Source organism: Eucalyptus grandis, chromosome 9 (genome assembly GCF_016545825.1).
Source record: "Eucalyptus grandis isolate ANBG69807.140 chromosome 9, ASM1654582v1, whole genome shotgun sequence".
In the NCBI taxonomy this organism is placed as follows: Eukaryota; Viridiplantae; Streptophyta; class Magnoliopsida; order Myrtales; family Myrtaceae; genus Eucalyptus; species Eucalyptus grandis.
Window position 1 is genome coordinate 14,243,065 of NC_052620.1, and position 19,454 is coordinate 14,262,518.

At 38.7% G+C, this 19,454-nt stretch overlaps 1 protein-coding gene across 1 annotated transcript; it reads left to right on the top strand.

Annotated features, from left to right (window-relative positions):
- The first annotated feature begins 6,528 nt into the window (after nucleotides 1-6,528).
- Nucleotides 6,529-17,512, top strand: LOC104420308 (probable cytosolic oligopeptidase A). The gene is made up of 17 exons (XM_039301377.1): nucleotides 6,529-6,966; nucleotides 7,044-7,211; nucleotides 7,444-7,567; nucleotides 7,730-7,806; nucleotides 8,675-8,818; nucleotides 8,928-9,158; nucleotides 9,711-9,801; nucleotides 10,534-10,655; nucleotides 10,730-10,837; nucleotides 10,920-11,165; nucleotides 12,054-12,199; nucleotides 14,033-14,150; nucleotides 15,231-15,390; nucleotides 15,498-15,529; nucleotides 15,718-15,783; nucleotides 16,942-17,013; nucleotides 17,111-17,512. Exons 1-17 carry the CDS (start codon nucleotides 6,544-6,546, stop codon nucleotides 17,189-17,191), a joined length of 2,409 nt encoding a protein of 802 aa, XP_039157311.1. The 5' UTR covers nucleotides 6,529-6,543; the 3' UTR covers nucleotides 17,192-17,512.
- The last annotated feature ends 1,942 nt before the right edge of the window (nucleotides 17,513-19,454 follow it).

Here is a 19,454-nt window from a genome sequence, read left to right on the forward strand (position 1 = left end):
TGTAAATGTGTGTTGTGATTCATTTTTTTAGTTGAATGGTTATATCATAATTTATGATCATACTAAATACAACGATAATGGCCTTATATAGCAATAAGAACGTCATCGTTAACACTCCACTAAGCACCCAGTTCAAGACAGCGCCGAATGCATACTCCAGAGCACGCAACCTCAGTGGGAAGATCTCGGAGCTATACACCGATGTGACTGGGCCTATCCCAATGGAGAAGAAGGCCACGTGGGACAAAATGGGGACAATGCACATGGTCACCATCTATGTGGCTATGATTGATCATGATAAGACACATTCCAAAGGAGGTGAGGGAGAAGATCATCCCATTGATGCTACCCGCAACAATGATTGTGACAATCATTATTGCTGACTAGCGTTGACGAGTAGATCTTCATGCTCAACTCCCTTGAAATGTGTCTCACCATCATTGACCATAACAACATGAAACTCGTACAGGTGGTGGCCACTGGCCGTGTGCATCACCTTGTGTTATGTGGCCTACTCCTTCCTTAGGTATAGGTCCAATCACGTCGGTGTACAGCTCAAAGATCATTCTGCAGAGGTTGTGTGCGTTGGGGTGTGTAATCGATGTGGTAAATCAGCTGGTGGTGAGTGTACTGTTATCGGTGATGTACATATTGCTCTTCAAGGTTTTTTACGTGCAAGGGAGGGGACTCTCGACCTCTCTTTCTCTATACACCGCCACAGAGAGAGACTTCACGGGGAAGATTCAAGGCACCTGAGAGAAAAATCAGATGATATAAAATCTCAGTTTTCAGTCATCTGCATAGATATATTGCCGCTATCAGTGACGTCCATGGTTGCGGTTTGCCAAGCTCCATCTTCCTTTATTCTGTGACCAAAAGTTTTCAAACGCTTTGATCTCGGTTGAAGATTAATAGTAGCCCCTGATTCAGGCCTCTGTTGATGCTATTAGTCATTGTTTGTCGCCATCTGTCGGACTCATTTTTGAAGGAGCACCGGAAGTAGTACTCTGTTTCGCGATCGAAAGCTGCGGAGTGCTCAAAGTGCCCTTCACTAGTCCCGATTACGCTTGTAGTTGTTTGTGAAAACTTCAGTGTAGGCTCTCGGGCGCTTGTAGCAGCTTGCTCAAAGAGCCCTTCACTAGTCCATTACGATCGGAGTCATTTTTGAAAACTTCAGTCGTAGGCTCGAGCGCTTTTAGCTGCTTCCATATCGGGTAATTTCCAATTCCTGTTTTAATCATAGTTGGAAACGACATTTAACTTTCTCTGCGGGAACATGTGTTTAGACTTGAATGAACTGGTTTTATTGATTTCAAACATCACCTGTGTGGGCTTGGGAATATATTGACTTTCTGACTTTGAGTCATTAAACTCTGCTTGACTGACTTCATGATATACATTGTTGCTTTGCATCGCATGTATTTTCGAAATCTAACCCTTGTTCTGATTTTTACTCTGCACATTCAGTTACCGCAAGGGCTGAAATTTCTCCACTTGGCCAACGTTCTTCACCATGGCCTCAAGCCCAGAAAACCTCCAGGTGAACACCAAGTGCGACTTCCGGTTCACCCGGACCAGCCAAAGCAGGCGAGGAGTTCATGACCGAGTACGTGGTCACATGCTGGGCTGCATCTTTGCAGAGATCCTCGGGCGCAAGCCCCCGTTCCCCGGGAAAGAGTGCCTCAACCTGCTGAAGCTGATCATCAATACGATCGGGAGCCAGAGGGAGGAGGACATCGAGTTCATGGATACCCGAAGTAGCCGAAGGCCCAGAGGTACATCAAGGCTCTGCCGTTCTTGAGGAGCACCCATTTCTCCCGGCTGTACCGACAGGCTGATCTTCTGGCCGTTGACTTGCTGCAGCAGATCCTCCTGTTTGAACCGAGGAAGAGGATGATGGCGACGGAGGCACCCCAGCGTCCTTACATGGTGGGGCTGTGGAGCGAAATCCTTCATATCCATCCTTACCAGCATCCTTCTCTCCATGCATAAAATTGCGGAATCCTTCAACATCGGTTATCAAGAGACGTGCCAGAGCATGCGCCCTTTTCCTTCTTGTCGTTTCGCATGAGGAACGGAGAATCTCAAGTTTTTATGGGCTTGATTTGGCTGTTAGCCTGTTACATAAAACCTATGCAGGCACAGTCGTTGGCCTCATCTTCTGGTCACTATGACTGATGAAAGACGATGATTGTGTTCAATGATTACTTGCTGTCCATATTATAGTCTTCAGTCTTGATGAGTGTTATTCGACTCGACTCGCATGTCATTTCGATTATATAAGAGCACATATCAATGTAGGAGCTAACTGTGGGATACATGCAAACTTCTCGCCAGACCCATGCTTGTACATGTCTTATGTTGATTAAGTGGGACTGAGGGGTGGCCCTGGTGGGCTGTCCATGAATGCACATAAGCATGTGCAATCTTATGGGAGATGGTTACGTTGAGCTGGCGGGTCAACATGAATGCATGCTGGACGGTTTTGGCCTTTCTCGATTCCTGTTTTTGCTCGTCCATGATTAGGGGTTAATAACCCATGAGTTCCTCGTCCCTTTGATATAGATAACATTCTTATGCATGGAATATGAATTGTATTTGTTGCAATGCTGCTGTTCAATATTCGTTGAGGGTGAATCTGGTGCATTTCGAAGCCGTTTGGAGGTTGCTTTGGTTGTTCAAGACGACACATTGACATGTTATTGATTTTTCATCATTCCTAGCATGTTTTGGTCTTGTTTCCAGACAAAGGCAAGGCCATATGCTGATGTCCAACTCATGGGCAGCAAGCACTAGTCTTCTTTTCAGTTAAATAACGTGTCCCCGGGATAGTCTTAATAGGTGGCAATGACCCAGGGTAGGTTCTTTTATGTTATCAACATCATTTCGCATTTGCATGCTTTCTCTTTACATGTCATCGGTGGTTAACTCTTAGCATGTCTAGAGTTAGATTGAGACTTGATTTTAGGAATTTAGCTCACCGTCCCAAGGTTAGTAACGAAGCCTTGTACGTTTTTTTGCCCGACTTGGTACAAGAGATCATGTTTTGAGATTTATGATGAGAAAATTGTCCAAAAACTACTAAACATATTGTATTTTTGCCAATTCAGCCATAAACTTTTTAATTTTGCCAATTGAGTCATAAACTTTTTCACATTTTGTCAATTAAATCTATTCAGCTAACGTGGGATTATTAACGTCGATGGTCGGTGCTGATGTGGCACTTTTTAAAATAATATTTTAATTATATTTCAATAATTTTTAAATTATTATTATTATTATTATTATTATTATTATTTTTTTCTTTTTCTAGGGTTTTGGAGAGAGGGCTGGCGAGGGTGCCCAATGGACCCTTGCCGGCCACAAGCAAGGGTCAATCGACCCTCGCCAACCAAAACGAGGGCACATGAGCCCTCACTGCACACCCTCCCCCAAAATCAACGAGGGCCTCAACGTCCTCCCCTAGGGCTAGTGTGGGTCTGTCGAGCACCCTTGCTAGCCCTCTCTCTGAAACACTAAAAAAATAAAATAAAGAAGAGTAAAAAAATACAAAATTATGAAAATATCATTAAAATATTATTAAAAAGTACCATATCAGCATTGGCCATTAACGTTAGCAATTTCCTACTAGAATTGGCTAGATTGACTCATTTGACAAAACTGAAAGATTTATAATTGAATTGGTAAAAATAAAATACATTTAGAACTTTTTGGATAATTTTCTTGATTTATAACATAGCCATATATCCTCTTTGTTCGACAAGTATTGAATTTTCTTTTTCACACTTTTACTTTGAGCTTTTAAATACTTGGGTGTCTAATTCTCACACTTTCAATATATTGGTTATTCTTTTGCTTTATAGTATGGTTAAGATAAGATTTAGAATCACAATAAACAACCATTGCATGAACACTTAACAATCTTGAATGATAGTTAGGACTCATAATTGGAAAAAAGATGGTTTGATCACTTAGATGAATAACCAAACCAAGTTAAAAGTACTGAAAGGGCATTAATTAGACTATTAGTGTGATTAAGTCCTCGAACTTAGGAAATTCTAGTTGCATAGGAAGTGAGACAAACTCCCTTATCTTGCTTAATTTCTAGTCAACCCTCAAAAAAGTTAGTGGCGACTTCCATCTCATGTAAATACCCTTTAGGATTAATCCCAAATTTAAAATGAAAACATCCCATGAGGTAAGAACTTGAGAGAGAGGTGCCTCATTGAAGGCTGTTGGCATGCCTTTACGCATCACCTCTAAACCTTCATTCTTTTCCCTTTTGAACGGAAGCTTCATCTTCGTGCTCTCCATTTGGATCCGCCCATCAAAAACAATCCTTGCACGTTCTTTATTTATGAGTCTACTAATCTTACTAACAAAACCCATTCTCCCTGAAAATAAAAACTATGTATTGGACCTGAAAATTAGTGTGCTAATGGAAACCTTTGCATCCTGTTTGTAGCTAACCGTCGAGGTGAACCATTAAATAAGTTGTTTATAGCATCGGCCGCATTAACGGCCTCTTGGTTTGTGCATGTGGGTTGCTTCCACATTTATAAATTGAACCACTACTTTTTGGTATTTGTTGTGTTATGCCATTCTCGAAATGTCATGATTAAATTTTGCATTTCAATTTATATTTATGTACACACTTCACACACAAAATGAGACACAGTACTATGTGTCGTGAAAATGACCTCGTTAATCAATGTCAATGCTAAATAAGTGTTTCGGCGACATTTCAAGAATTGAATACCATGTATGCTTGGGAAATCAATCGATGGGTGACCTAAGACTAAACCAAAAATAGGGATGTGATACCTAAAGGATGTTGTGAATACCTAAAGGATGTCGTGTGATACCAAAAATTGGGAAATCAATCCACACGTGATGAGGACCTAAAATTTCTGGTTTTCGTTTAACTAGTTCTTTTACAGGTGAACCCAGTTAATTGACTTTCCCATCACTATCTAGGCTCTTTGACTTTCCAATCAAGCTAGACTTACCTAAATTGATTGGCGGTGATTGTAGTTTGGTATTTTAAGTTCATGATCAATATCTTGATCTTACATATTACCCCGACCTAAAAAGACCAAGGCGCCACTAGCTAGCGGACCCCTAAGTTTGCGAGATTTGTGGTGCTACTAGGGTCAGATTTGTCAAAATGGTTAATCATATGAATTTTTTGTGGGTCTATGAGACCTTCACATGATCATTGGTTCTGACATGATTAATAAGGTAGATTAAAGTTTAGCCAAGTGTTTCTTTATCGGTAAGTACTTATATATATATATATATATTTTGTATAGATAAATCCTACCCATCGAGCAAGTAGACAATTTTTTCTCCCCAAGACAGGGGCTTAGCATTGAAAGAGAGGGAGAGACGGAGCAACCAAAAATCTCAAATGAAGCACAACCCAAGTTGGGCCACGCCCATGGCTACTAAAATCACTCTCTTGGGTTCTATGCACCTTCGTCGGTGTCGTCCCTTCCTAAAAGAGTCACTTTGCATCCGTCTCACTCTAATTGCCAACGCCATCCTCTTTAATAATATTAATCTTTTATATTTAATTAAGAAACTGACATCATCTAGCTATCATTTCTAGTTATCATCAAACAATATCTTATTTTCATTTTCAGCATTTAAATACTTTTAACATTTGAGATTTATTACATAAAATTTCCGTGCTTGTTTTGGGATCTATTGTACAAGCCCAATAATCCAATTAAGTATTTTATCAAACTTGTTACAAGAGATGATCTTCAAAATGACATGGATATGAGACTTAATTTGTTATTCGGACTCGACATGTAAAATAAAAATCGGTGCAGGAATTGATTAGAGCTGGATTCTCACGCGAACAGATGGTGCCGGATTCCCATCGCTAAGCCTTCTTCAAGACCCTGAATTTGGAAGGCCCAACATTAGCTTGTTGCACCGTCACATGACGTGACCTTCCGCCTCCCTTTTTCTTTCGGTCATGTGGGCTTTTACATGCTTGATTCAAACATTTTAATTATTATTATTATCATTTTTTTTTTTATCTTCCTGTAAAAAGATCAGTCTTGGCCAGGATAACTTTCGCTCCATCGTATGACTTATTAAAGGATCCATAGCAATCACCGATTATATGGATTTCACATAACTAGATATGTGAAGTTAACTATATCGACTCTATCAAATTCTTTAAATTTTTTTTCCTAGCTTTTAACCTTCCAATCAATTGATTGATTGACGGGTATAGTCAACTAAGGTTTGCAATACACGAAATCATTCCCCTCCAATATTACCCAAGATTTTTCACTAGTATTTCACTTTTAAATTTCACAGGGTCGCTGTACAAATCATCAGTTAGTCCCACGAGCTTAATCAAACCAATTCGATAACTCAACCCATAAAAACATCCTACCACACGTCAGTTCGTGTTAGGCTCAGGCCTGCTCAGTAGACCGGGCCTGTAACTCACGTTTCGCCCTCCCAAAACCCTATCCATCAAGCAAGGCAAGGCAACAAACACATCGACAAAGGAAGGCAAAAATGAGGCGCATTCCAAAGAGGTCCTTGGCCGCTCTCTTTATTATAGTCAACATGCTCGCGGTCGTGGCTTGTACGACCCGCATCGCTCTCTCTCGCTCCGTCCACCGTCACCGTCCTCATCTCCATCGATACGCGAGACGCCATCATTCCCTCTCGAGCAAGTTGTCGTTCCCTTGCCCTCTCTGGTCCTCCTCCTTCTCCCTCTGCCTCCGACACCCGCGCAGCAGCCCCACGTCTCGGTCCCTCTCCGCCACCTGCTCCTCCGCCTCCGCCTCCACCCCGCCGATCGCTCCCCGGGCCCCGCCCATGGCCGACGCCGGCATCGAGAGCAATCCCCTCCTGCGGGACTTCGACTTCCCGCCCTTCGACGCCGTCGAGGCCAGGCACGTCCGTCCTGGGGTTCTGGCTCTGTTGAAGAAACTGGTACGGTCGATCGTTGTTTGTTGATGTTGTTGTTTGAGGTCTTGGCGTCTGTAATGTGTTTGTGGGAATGCCCGCAGGAGAGTGATCTGGAGGAATTGGAGAGGACGGTGGAACCGTCGTGGCCGAAGCTTGTGGAGCCGTTGGAGAAGATTGTGGATCGGTTGACTGTCGTCTGGGGAATGATCAATCATCTCAAGGCCGTCAAGGATACGGCTGAGTTGCGTGCCGCCATAGAGGAAGTGCAGGTAATTTCTTTCTCTTGGTCTTGGTTCACTCGGACTAGGATCTCTTAAGTGGTGAGTTGGAAGACATAATTGTGTTCTGGAGTAGGAGATGGCCTCTCTTGTTGCCTCTAGATAAGTATCTTTGTCACTCTAGCATGCTATGGGCTGGTTAATTCATTGATATCCGTTTAGCTTTTATGCTTTTTTAAATCTTGAATAGTGATGCTTACATTGACTTACTTTTGAATTGCAGGCAGAGAAGGTTAAGTTTCAGCTTAGACTTGGGCAAAGTAAGCCTATTTACAATGCTTTTAGAGCTCTTCAAGAGTCGCCTGATTGGAACCTGCTGAGCGATGCTCAAAAACGTATAGTGGAAAGTGAGTAAAACATATGTCCTTTGATCACCTTATGTTTGTCTTTTGAGTAATACATAGTATTTCATACATTCAATTTATATCATTGTATTTTCATTGATTTGTAGTGCTTGTACTTTATAATGAGATTTGTTGACATTCGGTTTTAAAATAATGTTGTTGCAGACCAAATAAAGGAAGCAGTTCTTAGTGGGGTTGCCCTAGAAGATGGTAAAAGAGAAGAGTTTAACAAAATTGAGCAGGTGTGATGCGTTTTACCAATATGTCAAATAAATTGAAATCTCTGCGTTGGTGGCAGTGACAAAATAAGGTGTTTTTGGTGTAGTATATATAGTGTTTTGTTTGATTGGCTTATGAGTATATATATGGATGTACACACACATAGCATGGATTTCAAGTTCCAAAGTGGATCCTGCATCTAGTCAATGAAGACACACTATGGTGGTGCATAAAACTTAGAGTCTTTCCTGCACTTCCAATCTCACTTATTCAGAGAATTTCAAAGTGAACCCCACATCTTGTTGATGAAGACACGCTATTGTGATGCATAAAATTTAACTTCTTTCCTGTACTTCCAGTCTCATCTATTTTATCTTTTGTTAAGCTCAGCCTCTCAAATCTGTACCCTTTCCAGCACTCCTGTTGGTGGATTTTTATGTCAATGCCTTACCCACTATCAGTACTTACCTATTCTATATGTGGCCTCCTCATGTATATACATTGACACTTGAATAACTATCACCTCGCTTGATTTTGTTAGCTTATAAATAACATGTGCAAAAACTTCTCAGTATATCTTATTATCTCTGCTATCGTGGGATACTTGGCCTAAAATTTATTTGCATGGAAGCTAAAATTTGCTGTGACTTGTGACATTAAAAAACACATAATGTGGGAGATGATGAAGACACTTTAACTATAATTGCGGGAATGATTGGTCAGATTTTAGTCATTTCTACATTCTAGTGTGTTAGCAATCAATTTGAAAATGTGATGCTGATGACTATGTTAAGATTACTTTTTATGTGCAAGAAAGTAGTTTAGTAGATTTTTTTTATTATATATTTCAATTGCCCAGTCTCTGCCTTTTGATTAATTAGTTGATGACAGGAACTTGAAAAATTATCTAAAAAATTTGATGAGAATGTCTTGGATGCCACAAAGAAATTTGAAAAAAAGATTACTGATAAGAAGGATATTGAAGGATTGCCTGCCACAGCTCTTGGTTTGGCTGCACAGACAGCGGTGTCTAAGGTAATACACAATAGCTTCCATTTGTTGTGTCATTTTTCATATTTTTCAGCACTCTTCATTCAAGAGTCTGTTTGATCATTCATCCTTTATCATTTTTGTCATATTCAAGGGGCATGAAAATGCAACTCCAGAAGATGGACCTTGGGTGATCACCTTAGACGCACCAAGTTTTATGTCTGTCATGCAACATGCTCGAAATAGAGCTTTACGTGAGGAAATCTACCGGGCTTATGTTACTCGTGCCTCCAGCGGAGATATAGACAATACTTTAATTATTGACCAAATCTTGAAGCTTAGATTGGAAAAAGCTAAGCTTTTAGGCTATAATAATTATGCTGAGGTATGTGTTTTTAAGGCTATTTATGAGATTTTTCTGCTTTGTATTTCATCTTTTAGTTCCTTTTTAGTTCTTCTTCTTCTTTTATTTATTTATTTATTTATTTATTTTTGTGTATGTAAATTTGAATGGGCAAGTGAAACAAATTATTTTTAGTCATTCTTCGGACGATACTTTTCAAATTAATCACTAATTATAAACAACTCCAATTGGTTTTGGCTGTTGTTATGATTTTATGATTTACAAGGGAAATGGGGAAAATTTATGGCAGACAAAGTGGTTGCTGGTATATTGTAGATAATTACGGAAATATTTGCACTTTGATTCTTAAGTTTCAGGTGTTCAATTTTCCGGAATTGCATTTTGATGCATAATCCAATGCAAACCAGTTTTTTATTCTTATATATCTAATGTCTTTGAAACAAATTCTTAAGTATGCTTTTGAATTCTTTTCTCCATTCTCCTGGAATAATCTTGGAGCAGAATCTATTTGCTTGGGTGAACAATGCTCTGATATCACTGTATCATCACATATTAATGCAATATTGTCATCAGGTTAGCATGGCAATGAAAATGGCTACCGTGGATAAAGCGGAAGAGCTCCTAGAAAAACTTAGGAGTGCTTCATGGGATGCTGCAGTTCAAGGTATGATCTAGATGAATATTCCTAGTATATGTAAGTCTTGTAAACTTTTAACATTTGATGATGCACTTTTGCGTTTACTTATGATAAATGTTCACGATAGTTCCTTATGCTGCTTAAAATGTGCATGTTATACCTGTAATTCAAGCTTCAAAGTAGTACACTTTGCATCATATGTGTTCGTTTGCATATATCCATATGAAGAGCATATTAATAAGTGCCCCTCTCCCCAAAAAATAAAATAAAATGATGTCATCCCCAATTTAGCTATCTGTCTGATCACTAGGTACACTTTTAACCGGCACAGAGTGATTGAGCTGACTGAAGCAAACCTAGCCTTAATAAAGAGATGAGGAAAACTAGGAGCACTCTAGAATATTGCAACAACAATGCAGTCAATGTAACAATAGCATTTTAGACAAATCTGAGTTTCCAAATGTTGATGAGGGTTGTGGAGTGGATCTATAAGTTGGAGGTCATCTGAATCCTGTGGTCATCATTGTGCATGCTTCATAGGGGTCTTTTCTCTATTGGCTGGTGATAAAGGAAATAGAACAAGGGAGAGGATGGGGCTTGGAAAATAGAAGAGAAAAAGAAAAAGGGGTTGGGGGGGGTGGTCAAGCCTTTAATTCAGTTTGATGATGTCAATGGCAAATTTTAGGATACTTTTACAGATGTTCCTTTTGCTTTCGACTCAACATCCATTTCTTAATACGATTTGGCTTGATTATTCAGACATGGAGGACCTAAAACATTTCGCCAAGAGTCAAGGGGCAAAAGAATCTGATGATTTGAGCCATTGGGACATTAGCTTCTGGAGCGAGAGGCTGCGTGAATCAAAATATGACATCAATGAGGTCAGAACTCTCCCTGACCCTGATTTATGCATGTGAATATGAAAATGTAGCCTCATAACTTTTGCAATTTCCAGGAAGAACTACGCCCATATTTCTCATTGCCAAAAGTAACAGAGGGCCTTTTCAACCTTGCAAGGACACTTTTTGGAATTGAGATTGAGGCTGCTGATGGATTAGCACCGGTAAAAAAGTCAAATGCTTTGCTTCTGTCTTTTATGTGCTGTTAGCCCATGTGTTCTGATAAATTGCTTATTTATTCTCTAGGTCTGGAACAGCGATGTTAGATTCTACTGTGTAAAAGATTCTTCAGGAAATCCAATTGCATACTTCTATTTTGATCCCTATTCTCGACCATCTGAGAAAAGGGGAGGTGCATGGATGGATGAGGTTGTTGCTCGAAGCCGTGTGCTATCTCCAGATGGTGCAAGTACAAGATTACCGATTGCTCACATGGTGTGCAATCAAATGCCACCCGTGGGGACCAAGCCAAGCCTTATGACATTCCGAGAGGTCAATTTCCCACTCTTTTCCTCAGTTTGTTGACCTTTTTTTCGCCCCCCAATTTGAGTCTGAAATACTAAATAGATGGAGGGTAGCTAGTGTAGCCACAAGAATGCAAGCCCGTGGCAATGAAATATTGCCATCAGAAACAAGGACAATAGAACAGGGTTGTTTAATTTGGTCTCCACAACTCTTAGTTTGATGATTGGATTTTGGTAACTTCCAGGCAATACTAAATAGGGATCAAAATTGTGCTATTATAAAGACATCTCTATGAAGATATCCGTGTATGTTGTATTCCACACTGTCAGGAGGGGGGCTGCGGGAAGAATCAATATGTAGGTCCGATAACACTTGTTAGCGTGAGAAGATTAGTCTATGGGAGAAGATTAATGAAGTAAATGCCAAGCAATTTTTTGCTCGAGAATTTCTGATGCCAGCCTATTCATTGATGTGATTTCATGAATCCCACTAATGCTAATATTTTTCTATGTATAATGCCTAAAAATACACACTTGTCTTTGCTAATATTTGCATCTAGAGATGGATCTATTGTCCAATTTCCAGTATTACCTGCTCCCATTTTAAAAATTTCTGATTCACACCTAATAATTATAGAATTGTGACTATTGACCGTGACGGTTTTGTGTGAGGTATGAGTGAACCATTCTTGTGCGACAAGAGTTCAACCCTTTAGAGGAGATATCATTAAGGGCCCTTTTGCCTATCTATTTGAGGGGCCTTTTCTTGCTCGTTTGTGCTAACCTTAGATAAATGATGAGATTTGCAACATTGTGCTCGCTATAGCAGTTTGTCCATCATAAAATATCTTAATCTTCTGAGTGGTATATGCTAGTTAAACATCTGTGTTAAAATATGTATTGTTGAAATTGGCAGGTTGAAACTGTTTTTCATGAATTTGGTCATGCTCTTCAACACATGCTAACCAAACAAGACGAAGGCCTTGTTGCTGGCATTAGAGGAATAGAGTGGGATGCTGTGGAATTGCCCTCTCAATTTATGGAGAACTGGTGTTACCACAGGTAATTTTGTCTAGAACTATTTATTATAGAGCTTTAGGACAAATTTACTTGCCATCATGGTTGGATGTGCTCGCACTTCACAAATAGAAAAGGTTATGCATATACTGTGGATAGCAACAGATGATTTCTTCATATACCATTATGTGATGTTTGTGTTGTATTGCCTTTATATTATCTCCGGATGTAAAAGTGAGGAAGTGAGAGTAGTGCCTTCTTGTATATGGCAAATGATAGGCCCCTGTTGTAGATGTTATTAGAGGATGTCTATGGCTCTCGTCAAGGTATGTTGAAATGAATCACGGTTGAGTTGTGACTTGTTTTATATTATTCCAACCAATTTGCACTTTCTTAATAATTTTTTTATTCTCCTTTACTTTGTTTGCCCATTAGTATCAATATTACAGATAACAAAAAAGAAATACTACAACCTATTGAGTTTTATGCATTCATGCTCACAACCATGGCGAGTTACCCTAAGAATCTTTAAATATGAAAAATAATTTCTTCAAGATATATCAGGTTGATATCAATATACCTCCACAATGGTATTTTCAATTGTGAAATAATTTTCACTTTCCCTATTTCATGTGCCTATTTTTTTTTTTAAAGTTTAGTTAATCGTGAATTCATAAGAATAGGCAGTAAGGAAAGACGTATTACTAATGTGTACTTATCGTTAAGTCCACCTCAATACATATTATGTAGATTTAAGCAAAAAATGTATTAGTTAACATATAGAGATGATACATCCATTTTTTTCAGTATTTATTGCTTTAGAGTTATAAAGAGTAGATATCCAGACTTTGTTTTTCCTGCAGTTAAAGCTCTTTTCTCTTGTCATTGAAGTTATCCCTTTTTTTCTGCGCTTGAAAAATTACCAATAACTTACAGAAAGCATAAAGGTTAATTGTGTCAATTGGGTTATTTGATGCTCACTGTCATGTGTCCCAACAGATACAAAAGTGGAGTTAGTGCTGAATATCCTTCTCACAAAAGTGTCAGAATATTTGAATCTATAATTTTTGAAATAAAGTTTTACTTTCTTATTTTTTTCTATGTTTATGAACTTTGTACACATTATCTATAACAAGGAAAAATAACAAAATGAACATTTTCAACTTGATCTCTTGCATATTAAAAACATCGAAAAGAAAACTAATTACCATCCTCATTGTGATAGACTTGTTTATGAAAAGTCAATTGAGTGTCTTGTTTCTCAAAAATGTTACTATAAAATTAAATAAGCTCTTGTTTAGAAGAAAGAACTTTAAGGACATATGACATAACCAATTCTTTCTTGGAAACATGGGAACACTTCATAGTATTTCTTTTATCTCTTTGTCAATATCGTCTTACTATCTTGTTTCCTCAAACCAAATATTTTTCACTAAAATCAAATTGTAGAATTTGCGGTTCTTAGCAAAAATATTGATTTTGTTTTTCCACTTCAGTTTAAGCAATATGATCATGTCGTCTTTAAAATTAACATGCAAAGCTTTCAAATTCAACTGTAAAAGTTTGACATAATTATATTCAAGAATTATTTGTTATTGTAATACAATAACCTATGACCTATGAACAATTGCCAATAGAGCCTGCTATTGAAGTCACTTTTCTGCTGTCAAACACCAAGTATATTTCTAGTTGAAGAATGAATGCAATGTCTTTTTCTCCCTATGGGGATATTCTTGGGCATTTTGAGACTTAAGCATTTGACACAATAAAAGTACTCTCTGTGCTGGTGCACACATGTGCACAACTTTTCAAACACCATGTATGAGTGTATGCATGTCAGTAACCTGGGAGAGTCATTATGTTACCCTTGAACTGCAGGGATACCTTGATGGGAATCGCAAAGCACTATGAAACTGGTGAGAGTCTCCCTGAGGATGTATATAAAAAGCTCCTCGCTGCTAGAACTTTTCGTGCAGGCTCCTTGAGCCTTCGCCAGGTTACTTCTCACTAACAAAGACTTGTTTTGCTTCATTCTTTTATACTTGATGAACATGCCCTGTTCATATATTATTTTCCTTCGCCTATGGCTATTTTATCTTCAATAAAATTGTATTATATGTTGTAGAAGCAATTTCTTCCAAAACTTTCTCGTTTTTGGTGACTGGTGGTTAGCTGGGATGTTCTTTATCCATTATATATAGTTAGTGAATTTCCTCTTGGCGGTGTTGAAGTGACGTATATATGAGCTGACAAGTAGATATAATAAGGTCATGGGAGCCTATTGACAAACTGCTGCCTATCCTATCCTATTATAATACCACCTGTAAAATGTTCATGTTATCTAGTTCTTCCCTTTCCATTCTAACTTTCTTTGTCTTTTCCCTTTCTACATCTTTCACTTGGGTTAGTGTCCATGGTTTCATAGGCACGACAAACCCCAACCAAATTGTAGATAAAGTCAAGCCAGCTTATTGTCTGGTTAAGGAGCTACTGGAGATGATTCACTATTTCATCAGCTTCGTACTTTTGTGACATCTTTTTTATGACATCTTTTGAAGTTAGGACTGTTTTAAATAGCTTCCAAAGACAAGAAAGCTATCCTAGCAGGCATTTCCCTGTCCGTGGGGGAAATCGTCTCTCCTGTACTATGTCCTCGTGGTGCTGCATTTATTAAAAGCTGAATGCTACACCTCTTGTTTATTGAGGTTCCACCTTTGTCTATCTTGTGGCCATCCAAGTACACAAGTTTGAAATGATAAAACAATAAGGAGAGGACTGGATATGTCATTAGGTCATGTCCAAAAGACAATGAGGGAGTGAAAAGCTTACTGGTTTATTTGACCATAGTGCAAGCATGGTTTCAACCTTGCTGTTTTGCTGTACATACTTTGAAATGATGGGATCAAATTATTTACTGGAGGAGATCATGTCTTGTTCATAGAATGAACGTTAGCAAAGTAAAATCAGATAATTGGGAAATCGGAAATTGCACGTGTGGAAAAAATTGCTCTCTTAAGGAATCATACTAATGTAGGAGTTGGTTATTACTTACCATTTATTCTGTGGAACTTCTCAGATAAGGTTCGCAAGTATAGATCTGCAACTTCACACAAAATATGTACCTGGTGGGCCAGAATCTGTATATGATGTGGATCAAAGGGTTAGTGAAAGAACCCAAGTGCTCCCTCCACTTGCTGAGGATCGCTTCCTTTGTGGCTTCAGCCATATATTTGCAGGTTCGTCTTCTTACCTGTCAAAAAGGTTCTTTAAGAGTATATGTACCTTATGGGATACATCTTTATCTTACATGGCTATGAATTGATTGCTTTTCACTTATATTCAGGTGGATATGCAGCTGGTTATTACAGTTACAAGGTATGAGATATTCTTTTCTGTTGGTTATGCCAGATTTTTTTCAGGTCTTTAGTTGGTTTCTAATGGATGATAAGACACTCTAAATATAATACACCTCTTTTCCTTGTTCAGTTCTGAGTCCATTTTTGCTTGAGATTGATTTATTTCATGATGTGTGTTGGTTCTAATTGTGAATGTGTTTGTTTCAGTGGGCAGAGGTGCTATCTGCAGATGCTTTCTCTGCATTTGAGGACGCAGGTTTAAATGATAGCAAGGTATGCCTGAGAAGTTGTGGACATATATGGAATAAAATGATGCTGCTAAAAAGCTTCTTGCCTTGTGTTTGCCATTCATGTTGGGTTTATACATGTGTGAAGCAGCGATAGTAATAAAAATGCAACATTGCTGTTTCTTCCCTGTGTGAGTTTGTAGTGAGTAATCCTGGAATGTCTGAGCAAAGAATGGAAGCCTGGACGAACCTGATTGGTCTTCTTGCCTGTGATGCTTAATTACTTATGTCCATTGCTTCTAATGACTGTACACATTAGGCAGACCCCAGACCTGTTGGATTGCGTACTTGAACTCTTTGGGCTACTGCAACACAACAATGCCTTACAATTCTTTCCATGAATGGATAGGCCCCAAATCCTGTTTCCATTCCCTTTCAGCCTAAATGCATGGCTTATTAATTGTTCAGCTCTAATGGCAAGCCAATGTGATCCCCTTTTTATGCATTAGCATGGGCTTGGCACTCTTGAAGTTTAGCAAAATTGATTATTTTCGATGAAATTCAACCAGAAGAAGTGAGCAATTGACTAAGAAGCTCATTCAATGCTTTATTTGTACATGTCTTGAGTTTGAGGTCGCTGTTGCATCAGCATTATCTCCAATATACTTTCTCTATTATGAGTGATTTTTGCTCGTTTTAAGTGAAAGCCCTGGGGGGATAGGTGCATTTTTATATTTGTGTAATTCCTGCTTGATTTGTTTCGTTTTTCTAGTGCGAGATGCAGAGCACCAAGGACAAAACTGGTTCATTAGGTTTTCTTCATGTTTGATTCTTTTTCCAGTTCTCGGGTGGAAAATTACTGACCTGAAAATGCAGTCAGGTTCTATTACCCATTGGGAAACCCAAGTCTTGTACGAAGGTCCATTGGACCATTGATAGCACATATAAGGCCATGGCATAACAATACAGAAAAATCTTCTAAACTGGTGTTACAATCATCTTTTCTGCATTATTAACTCTTTTTAGACAACCTTGCCTCCAACGTCATGTCATTTCATCAATGAGTTTTCTGAAAGCATTGCGCATGGGCAATCTTCTTGTCTTGTCTATTACTATTTAATTATGAAGCCCCTTCTTCAATATTGCATTTATTTTCAGTATTAATTGTTGGTTTTTATCATGATCTGTTGATCATGGTTGACAGGCTGTCAAAGAAACAGGGCAAAGGTTCCGAGAGACGATTCTTGCTCTTGGAGGTGGAAAAGCGCCACTACAGGTTCAGAAGTTGAAATTTTCCATCATCTACTTTTATTATTCTCACAATCTAGTTTGTTTTACTTGATGTCCTCACTGTACCAATTTGCTTTACCCAGGTCTTCATTGAATTTCGAGGACGTGAGCCTTCGCCCGAGGCATTACTGAGGCATAATGGCCTGTTGCCAGTTGCAGCATAATGCTGTCCTAATGGTTACTTCCGTTGCTATGGGCCAGAACGAAGGTTGGCGTCCTGGACAATTTCCTAGTAATTAGTTCACCTTCGGTTCATGCCAAGCAGCACAATTTGATCGTCAAAAAGAAATTTCCAAATGAGTGTACTATTTTTTAGCCTTTTCCCCCTAATGTACATTGGTTACTATAGTAAGAATATATGTATGGATCAAGGGGAGACTAGACAGCTTCTGAAGCTGAAGAGTTTGAAATTTCTTAACCTCATATGGATTTCTTGCAAGTCTTTGAATTCTAAAACCTGAAATGACCATCCATCTGAATCTCGATGTTCTTTCTTTTGTCTACAATAATTGATTGAATCTCGAGCAAGATCAGCTTTCTACTTGGGAGTATTCCACGAATAAGATCAGCTTGTATGTGAGGGTTGCATGTCAGTGCGATCTTTCTAGTATTCAGTTAAGGTGGTAGCACGAAAAGGAAGAAAAATGATTGTATACAGAAGAAGGCACTGAAAATAGTCCTGGTGGTTGATAAAGGAGCTGTACTTTGAGTTTGTATGAATATATGGTAGTGGTATTGTACAGTTCTCTTAATTTTCAAAAAAATGAGAGCAACGCTAATAGAAGTAGCGGTAGGAGAGTGCAAATAACCATTCCTAGCATGCCCAATAAAATAAATGAAAGCATTCCAACAGAGTTCGAGCGATAGACTCCGGCAATTTTGACTTTTGAAGTTCGCCACAACCCAATGGACTTCCGACATCCAGTCGCCAATCCCTCCTGATGCCTGTTGAAGTTGCAAAACCTAGCCTGGACTGGAGCAGAGACAGGAAGTGATTTCTATCCTCCAAACCTCAGTACCACAGACAGCCAATTGGTGAAACAGCCAAGTTCCACTAAATCAAACCATCTTTAGTGGCCAAGCTAATGTGCATTGCAAGCCATGTAATAAACCATTGCCTTGGTATACATGGGTTGAACCAAACAAGTTACCGCCTGGGCACCCTCAATCCTTAACTCTTAAAGCATTCCACAGGAGTTTACTTGCAAATGACCCCATTAGCAACAGAAGAATTTGGCCATCTGACAAATACCAACCGGAATCTGCACTGCACTAAAGCCTCTGATCTAGCCGGGGGCCAAAACTTGCGTGAATCAAATGTAATATTAGCTACTCTCGGTCGAGAATGTAGAGCAGAAGCATTGACAATTTTGCTACTGAAGTGGTTGAGTAGAGAGCCAAGGAGATGCCCATTCATCACGCCACATTAAAGGCAGATCTTCCATCGCCAATGACATGCTCAATCAAATGACATGCATCATTTGTAAGCTATTTATAGTAATAACGATCACTGTCATCATCAGTAGTAGCAACATACCTAAATTTTAATGATGTATTTTGGTAAAGGAATCATCTTTAGTGTACTAAAAGTCGTACAACTTTGTCATAAAAGTGTAATTGAGTTCTAAACCTTTCAAGAAATTCAATTGAGTCCTAAGAGGGTGTGTAATTGAATGCGAGCACTGCCAACCTCAAGAGTATGGAATCCAGCCTACTTGCTCTGCTGCAGAGGCAGATATTTAACAGGGCTAGAATGATGTCGACCAAGACCCATGGTTTGTCTTATAATTTATTTGGAGGACATACTTAACATTACAGTTCAATTCCTTTACATTCCAATTTTCTCGAACTTGAAAAAAATGAATCAATTGACTTTTTTTTTTTTTTTCAGTTTCACTCCTCAGCACCTATACAATTTGAAATTTGTGATGCTAATGTCTATCCACTATATTTGTTTATATTATTGTCCTAAACATGTTGTAAGGACATCTTTATATATCATGAAAAAATGGGTTGGAGAATTAAATCCATAACAGGCATACACAAACACAAATGGAGTAATTGGATCTGGAATACATTAACGTATGTACAAATAAAAACTCAAGAAAAAGTCTAGCAACAAAATAGGAATATTGCAAAAACCCCCGAGTAATTGGATCTGGAATACATTAACGTATGTACAAATGCCCCTATCTCAAAATAGACCCTAAAGTTAATGATTTCGTCTCAATTGATCTCCCATCTCACCAGGAACAAAAATCTTCGCCAGACAACAACCATATACATATCACGTGCCATTATTTCTGCCATGAATAGGGGCATATTTTGTCGGAAAATGTCTGGACTCAATTTTCAAATTTTCCAAATAAAACTCTAATCTTCAAAAGTCTAAACTAAATCCTAGTCCTCAAATCTTTCCATTGTTCT